Consider the following 8,676-nt stretch of genomic DNA (forward strand, 5'->3'; position numbering starts at 1 on the left):
TTTGGAAGGACATTTCAAAGTCACGCCTTGTGCACTACTGGATGAACGACATATTATTCGAAATGGAAAAGAACGCAATTTTTGGTTCAGTGGTCTCGAGATGGAGCAAATTTTTCTAGCTGGGAAGATTCTAAGCCACTACTCCGTAAGTTTCCTGAGTAAGATCCTCGAGGCAAGGATCTCAAAATGGGGGAGGTATTGTCACGATACTGGAGCTGGGAGAAGAGTTGGAGGAGGGTAAAAGGCTTGAAGAGGGAGAAATTGTTGTCGTCAAAGTAGCCGTTGGGGAAGATGTTCAAATGGAACAGGGAATTGATAGTCGTGAAAGTAGCTAAGGGATGCAAGAGACGCTCTTTAAATTAGTAGAAGCGTGTTTTACTTTTATTGTTTTTTCTTAATTGTTTTTCGATTAGTTTGTTACGTGGGAGGGGACCATCTACTTTATAAGTGCTGCATGTATGGAAAAACCTAGCTAATGAATATTATCTGAATTCTCTCATCTTCCTCGCCTCCTTTCTTCTTCTTCTATATCTCCCTCCCTTCTTCTCAAAGATTACATTTTTATTGCATTAAAATACCAGATCAGTACAACATTCCTTCATACAAACACAGATCCATTACACCTTTTAGTTCGCCGGACAAATAATCTAATGAAATGAAATCCCAACTTTACGTCATTTTTTTCGGTCATCGAAAATAAAATCGTCGTCAAAATTGAACAACTTACAAAATTGATGTATTTAATTATAAAATCTTAACTTCGCATCAAATATGAATTTTAAGCAAAATTTGTGTATTTACATACAATTTTCCCAACAATTTATTAAACTCTTTTATGAGGGAGTTATAAGCTCAATCAAGCACCCTGTGAAGGTTTCGGATATACGGTGTCAATGGAGAAGGGTATTCGAAGAGGTGGAATATTGTTTGATAAGAAAATGACAAAATTATTGTTGCAATCTGTAAAACAACCATGCATGTGCTCATAAGGGATGTTGATTATATGTCATACATGACACTACAAATACAAATAATATGGAGTTCCAATTTATCGTTAAATTATTACGTTGAGTTCCAATTTAATTATCGTTAAATTATTACGTTTGCAGGGTAAATATTAAAATTAAATAATATGTTAAATAAATAAATATAAATACTAAATAAAATAAAAATAAAAATAAATACAAAAAATATTTTAAAAATAAAATAAAATAAAATAATTCATATCAATTATTAAATAATATCCTAAATTAAAAAAATATAAATTTCAACTTTATAAATGGCTCGTGGCTCCTGGGCAAGTTGGTTAGTGATGAGGTCTGGCCGAAGTTCTTTGGATTGAGGTTGCGGTTTGGCTTTCAGTTGGGGGCGCAGTGTTCGTAAGGTCAAATTAGGGGTGATGGTCACTCCGAAGCTCCCTATTTATCTTTGTTGATATTATCGCCGGTATGGTGTCTCGGTTGATGGAAACTTTTGGGTGATGGTTAGTCTGAAGCTCAGTTGTGCTATCAACCCTTTTTGCTTCTTGTTGTTTGCTCCTTTTGGTTTTCTTTCTTTTTCTCGATCTCTTTTTCCTTTTTGAAGTTTATTTCTTTGGATTTTTTTAAGAATATTTTAATGAGGTTCGAACCTTAGTTTGCACTATTTGAGCTTTTAAGGGTTTTCTTTTGAATATAATCATATTTTAATTAATAATAAACAAAGTGAGGTAGAAATATGGAATATATATGATTAATTACATAAACCATTTAATGATCGATCCCCACATTATTCCAACTTATCACTTATCAGAGGCACATAAATTTAAGAAATAAGAGGAACATTTTTGTAGATTGAATGTATTTGTAATTTTAAGAAATAAGAGGAACATTTTCGTAGATTGATCAAACCTCAAGGCTATGTTTGCAATTATTGAGGCTCTTTGTTCATTTAGTTGTATTTTCTTTCTATAAAAGGCACCTATCATTTTTGTTTCTTTAGTTGTATTTTCCTTCATTAAAAGGCAAATAACAATTAGTATCAAACTGAGAGAGAGAACTATGAGATCCCTGTGCTTTATCGCCACTGTGTGTCTTGCCGTGGTATGCCCTCAACTTCATTAATCTCTATGTCTTCTTTCGCTTATTTATTTTATTTATTTGCACAGACACGAATAGGGGTGGTAGCAAAGAGATTCGAACCTTTCATCTTTGGATGAAAGTTTAAAGTCTTATCCACGCTACTAATTTATCTTTTATTATTTAATTATACGATAATAATTAATAAAATATACCCTCTCCGAGAACTTCCTATCTTTCTTTTTTGGGTTGTCCACAAAAGAACTTCCTACCTGTTTTTGGATTATGCCCCACCACTTATAATAACTCTTACTTTCACTTTTTCACAACTTCCAATATTAATTATAATACTTTTTCATCACTTCCAATACACTCAACAACTTTTTCTCTACTTTTAATACACTCAATAATATTTTTCTTAAAACTCGTGCCACTCCCTCCTAGGAAGTTCTTTCGTGGACGCATGGAGTAATATATTATTTAATTATTGTGTATCCTGTAAATCGGTTAATTCGGTTTAACCGGTCGGTTATCAACCGAATAACCGGTATATCTAAAATTTAATAACCGATAACCGAACCAAACTAATCAATTTCAATTATCGGTTAACCGACTTTTCAGTTCGGTTGCATTTATAACCGAATAACTGAACCCGTTACCCGTTTTACCGCCCCTCTACACGAAGCTACCATTTTTAAATATTAATAAGTGACTAGTAGCACCACGAGGTAAATCTATTTTGAAAGAACTTTACATGTTTGTTAGACATTTTAGAATTTGTCTTCACTCTTAATTGTTTTCTTAAGTTTATACCAATTTCTCTATAAAATTTTGACATTATTAAAAAAAAAAAGAGTGTATTTGAGAAGTTTAATTACGTCTTTGTTTGATGTGCTCTCTATATACTAATTTTTTATGACACTAATTTTAATAAATATTAAGTGATTGTGTCATGAGTAGAAAAAAAGACTCATTTTTATTGTAGTGTTATGATAGTGAAATAAAATAAGGAGTTTGTGGTGATCATATGTGGTAAAGTTGTGAATAAATTAATAAAATGAGAGTAAAAAATAAGAAGTTTAATTGTAATGACATAATGTCCAAAAATGAAAAATATGCACACTTGTGTGCGTGTGTTGGCCAAGAGGTAAGGGGTTAATGTCTAAGACCAAAGGTCTTGGGTTCGAGTCCTCTGTGGCGCGGCCATTTAATTTTTTTATTTAATATTGTAACTTTATCAAAAAAAAAAAAAAATATGCACACTTGTGGGACATACCGAAATAGCAAAAAGTGCACACTCTTCTTAAATAAAGAAGTAATATAACAAACCACAAGATTGTACTCCCTCCATCCAATTTAATTATACACAATTTATCTTAGCACGAGAATTAAAAAAAATGTATTTAAAATGTAAATTGAGTTGGACACGTGAATATATAAAGTAAAAAGTGTTCATTAAACCCTTATAAATTAGGTTTGAGAGATTTAACTATTTCTACTTTTTATACTATGTCGTTATCAATGGGACAAACGAGAATGAAAAATGCATTATTATCAGTAGAACATAGTCTTAACTTTTTAAAATTATTACATGCATTTTATTTACTTTTTATTTTGGTGGTCTCAATTTTTAAATATATGAATTTGTTGGAAATGTAGCTTGCACGAGTTAACAATGCAAGAAAAGATCCAGCGCAGCATGAACCAAGGCCGAGTGTTATTGCCTATGTGGATGGTCACAAGCCCACGAGTGAGAAATCTTTTGTAAAAGATTTTGAGCCAAGATCCGATTTTTTTCCTTATGATAAATATGCCAATCTTAATGTGGATGGTCACAAGCCCACGGGTGAGAAATCTTTTGTAAAAGATTTTGAGCCAAGATCCGATTTTTTTCCTTATGATAAATATGCCAATCTTAATGTGGATGGTCACAAGCCCACGGGTGAGAAATCTTTTGTAAAAGATTTTGAGCCAAGATCCGATTTTTTTCCTTATGATAAATATGCCAATCTTAATGTGGATGGTCACAAGCCCACGGGTGAGAAATCTTTTGTAAAAGATTTTGAGCCAAGATCCGATTTTTTTCCTTATGATAAATATGCCAATCTTAATGTGGATGGTCACAAGTCCACGGGTGAGAAATCTTTTGTAAAAGATTTTGAGCCAAGATCCGATTTTTTTCCTTATGATAAATATGCCAATATTAATGTGGATGGTCACAAGCCCACGGGTGAAGAATCTTTTGTAAAATAAATTGAGCCAAGACCAAATGTGTTCCTTTATGCTGATGATGTCAATTCTAATGTGGATGGACACAAGCCGGGAAAGTGAAAAAGTTCATCACCAATATAAAGTTCATGTTGTAAGTTGTCTCGTGTTTATGTCATTGTGTGTGGGTGGTCTTTGTAGTATGTTGTCTCGTGTTTATGTTATTGTGTATGGGTGATCTTAGTCACCTATCACTATTTTTAATGTATGAAGGTGGGTAAGCCTGTAACTTCTTTGAATAAATGTATCCAGTGTATGCGGTCAAATATGTATTTAAATGAAAATCAATCAGATATGTTTGTTTTTAAATGTAGCACCCTAATTTATGCCCCCCCCCCCACCCTAGTATAATAAAGTTTAATGATAGATGCATAATATTTGAGTATTTATCATTTTTTTTAATTGTTGTTTGGATCATCGGTGGGAAACTACACAGTTAACAAAGTAGTTAGATTAGAGCATCCACAGTGATTGAGTAAGCTCCTTACTCTATAGAGGGGGGAGGGGGGGACCACTTATGAGTAAGGAGCTCACAGTGGAATGACTCATTTTCTTACTATATCTTTTTAATTTTGATTTTTGTATTTTTAATTTAATTTTAATTGCACAAATTTAAATAACACAATTTACTTCAAATTAAAAATGAATTAATTTTAAAAACTTAAAAATTACATAAAACTTAAAAATTTAAAAACATAGCCTAAAATAACTATTCCGGGCCTAGAGGTCTGAAATGTGCCCAAACATGCTCGATAAAATCATGTTGGAGCTGAGCATGTATCTGCTTATCTCGGAGAATTGCATCTCTTTGCACGTATTCCTCGAAGTTAGGCGGGGTTGCTTGAGCACTCGCTGTCAAGTCACAACTAGACGCCATGTGTCATGCGTCGTCATCTCTCTAGGTAGCTCATTCACCTTCGTTCTCCACAATCATGTTGTGGAGAATAATACAACACAACATGCTATCCTTGAGATGCTTCACGTACCAATTTTGGGCCGGAGTTCAAACGATTCCCCATCGAGCTTGAAGCACTCTAAAGGCACGTTCGACATCCTTTCGTGCCGATTCTTGCATCTTCTTGAGCCTCGCCTCCTTTATAAGGGTTTAATGAGCCTCGCCTCCCCATCGGTGAACTCTTGACGAACGTTCGTCACTCCGAATATATGCCATCACACAAGTAGTATCCCATCTGGCAGTAGCGCTGGTTGGCCTCAAAGATCATCGGCCATGACGTTTCTCCCAAGACGTTGGAGAATATAGGCGACTCGTTTAGAATGTTGATGTCATTTTTATAAGTTAATAGTGTCATTTGTATAACTATAATATTGTTAGTGTGATAACACTCATGTTTCCATGATTTTTAGTGTTCATATGATGTCAATTTTATAGAAAATTGAGTGTTGGATGATTGTTTTGTGCTTAAATTGCTTTATCTTGTGAAATATAAATATGGAGTTCGAATTTGGACTATTTATGTGAATGAAAGTTGTAGATCTTCGCGATACGAGTTTGTAGGCGCAAACGGTTCGCAAATCCGAGTTCGGACAATAAAAATATGACCGAAACAAGAAAATCGCGCGTAGAAATGAATACTGAATAGTGTCCGATGGGAATTTTCAAATTTTCGGGATTTTCGGATTTTCTCAATATTTTCGAGCTCTAACTGTATTTTTTCCCCTGTGCCTATATATAGGCCTGACCTATTAGACACCTTTCTTCACCCCTCTTGTTCTTATTTTCATATTTCTTTTTCCTAGACTTAGAATTTCATTGCTTTCATAGATTAGATTTATTTTTTTGCAAGATTCAAGATTCCAACTGTCATTCGGATTTCTTTCCGAGTTTTATCAATTTTATTTATTTTTATTGCTTTCTAATTTATTATGTCTTTGATTATTTTCTGATGTCTAGCTAGTTTTCTTTTCTGATTATAGAGTTTGTAAATAGTTAATTGAATTTATGTGATTGATTTATTGATGTCGTTTTGCTTTCCAGTTTCTGATTCATAATTCATGGTGCTTAATTTCTTATGGATTATCTGGTCAATAATTTGTATGTTTACCTATTTAGTTTGAGACCTAGCGGAGATAATTGTTTAGCGGATTTAGGAATGTATGATATGATTTTAACATTGACACCTAACGGAGATAGATGGATCATAGGGAGCTATTCTTAGATGCTATTGTGCGTTAGTAGAGTTTCAAGAGTCTGTGATTATATTTGTGATCTCTCATCAGGACTGAATTAAACTGGTAATTAGGATTAATAGGTTGATTATGTGAATTTGATTAATGAATTTACATCCCTAGGATAATGATAACATTTATGTTTCCGTGGTTTTTATTGTTCATATGATGTCAATTCTATATGAAATTGAGTGTTTGATAATTATTTTGTGCTTAAATTGGTTTATCTTGTGATATTTGCTCGTACTTTGATGAATTTTATAGAAATATGTAGTTCAAATTTGGACTATTGGTCTTAATGAAAGTTGTAGTTCATCTCGATACGAGTTTGTAGGCGTAAATGGTTCACAAATTCGAGTTCGGACGAGGAAAGATATGGCCAAAACAAGAAAGTTGCGCGCAACAATGAACAGTGCTCGACAGAAATTTCTGAATTTTCGGGATTTTGCAGGACTTTCGGATTTTCTCAGTATTTTCGAGTTCTACACTGTATTTATCTCTTGTGCCTATATATAGGTCTTCTTTTAACCTATTTAGGGTTCCCAACTTTATTTTCTCAGTTTTATAGCTTTTAGTTTTTAGAGCTTGGATTGGATTTCTGCAAAGATTGAAGATTCAAGATTATTCTTCCAGTTTTATTCAAAGTTTTATTTAATTCAATTTTTACAATTGTGTTCTTTTTAATTATGTTTATGTTTATTTTCATTATGTCTGGCTAGTTTTCTTTATCTGATTCTAGGGTTTGTAAATAGTTAATTAGATTCATGTGATTAATTTGTTAATATCTATTTGTCTTCCAGTTTATGATTCATAATTTCTGGTGCTTAAATTCTTGTGGATTATCTGGCCAATAATTTGCATGTGTAGCTATACAGTTTGAGACCTGACGGAGATAACTGTTTAGCGGATTCAGGGATGTATGATATGATTTTAACCTTTAGACCAGACGAAGATATGTGAATCATAGGGAGCCATTCTTAGGAGCTATTGGGAGTTAGTAGATTATCTTGAGACCTGACGGAGATAGATAATTTATTAATCTACAATTTTTGCTACTCTGATGAGAGTAATTGATTAAATGCGTGATCTCTCATCATCATAACTGGATTAAACTGGTAAATATGATTAATAGGTTGATTGTGTGGATTTAGTTCACGACTTTACTACCATAGGATCAGTTGCTATTGGGGTTCCAGAGGATTGACTGAGCAGATGTGTTGGGGGAGGGGGAGGGGAATAAACCTGAAGGCTATTTTTTTGCAAATCAAAACAAACTTAACCAAATTTCAGTTGGAAATAGGCTATAGACTGATACTGAAATGACTTCAGTAATTTGATATCAGTCGAGCGTAAAGCTTAACTGATATCCACGTAAGGCTTTAGTCTAGTTTGTAAAACAGAGTAGAGTTATCGATCTTACATACTATCAGATGTATGATCAGTTAGACTAATAACTCAACAACGGAATTTAAACTTAGTAATAGCCTTTAGAAAAGGTTTGTCACTTATAAAATCCTTAGTTACACTTTTCAGTTAATCCAGTTCAGTTGAAAATAGTTTTAATACAGCTAAAGGAATAACTGAAGGCAAATAAAGAACACAAGATTTTTACGTGGTTCGGAAATAACATTCCTACTCCACAGCCAGATGATTAGTTTGACAAACACTCTGGGCTAATGCATATAGGTGCACAACAAACCTACCAACACCACTATGAATTGGATTTCTCGATCACTCTTAGCACGCTTAGACACACTCGTGCCCTATCAGCGATTCGCTAAGATCTCTGGAGTCAGAACCCTGGTTTGAACTCCCTCTTGGCTTATCGGGTGCCAAGGAACACATCTGTTTAGTTTACCTTGTACTAAACAACCACTCTTGATTTTTATACTCAAAGGAGAACTTTGTCCTTTTGCAATTAATGCATTGACTTCGAGCATTAAATGTGGCGTGTCTTGGACTCTGTCTGCGTGGTTGAAAGACATCCTTTATTTCTTCAGTCCGTCATAGTCTTTAGTGTGACTGCACTTGTCTTCAGTTGAACTGCTTCCTATGACTCGAGAGTTCTTCAGTTGAGTTGTCATCTTCAGTCTTGAAAACTTTAGTCTTGATCTAGCTACTTGGAGGGACTAAAACATTTAAGTCCAGAAAGATAACCTCTAGC

The 8,676-nt window shown here is 33.8% G+C and overlaps 1 protein-coding gene across 1 annotated transcript; it reads left to right on the top strand.

The window, feature by feature from the left end:
• Nucleotides 1-1,834: 1,834 nt before the first annotated feature.
• On the top strand, nt 1,835-4,634 carry LOC131007697 (uncharacterized). The gene is made up of 2 exons (XM_057934629.1): nt 1,835-2,081; nt 3,717-4,634. The coding sequence occupies exons 1-2, from the start codon at nt 2,040-2,042 to the stop codon at nt 4,308-4,310; spliced, it is 636 nt and encodes a 211-aa protein (XP_057790612.1). The 5' UTR covers nt 1,835-2,039; the 3' UTR covers nt 4,311-4,634.
• The last annotated feature ends 4,042 nt before the right edge of the window (nt 4,635-8,676 follow it).

Source organism: Salvia miltiorrhiza, chromosome 2 (genome assembly GCF_028751815.1).
Source record: "Salvia miltiorrhiza cultivar Shanhuang (shh) chromosome 2, IMPLAD_Smil_shh, whole genome shotgun sequence".
Lineage (NCBI taxonomy): Eukaryota > Viridiplantae > Streptophyta > Magnoliopsida > Lamiales > Lamiaceae > Salvia > Salvia miltiorrhiza.

Excerpts from the sequence above, each read along its gene's own strand:
- LOC131007697 (XM_057934629.1), top strand. The coding sequence starts at position 2,040 with ATGAGATCCCTGTGCTTTATCGCCACTGTGTGTCTTGCCGTG. Across the intron at positions 2,082-3,716 it reads CCACTGTGTGTCTTGCCGTG|CTTGCACGAGTTAACAATGC; the intron begins GTATGCCCTCAA and ends TTGGAAATGTAG.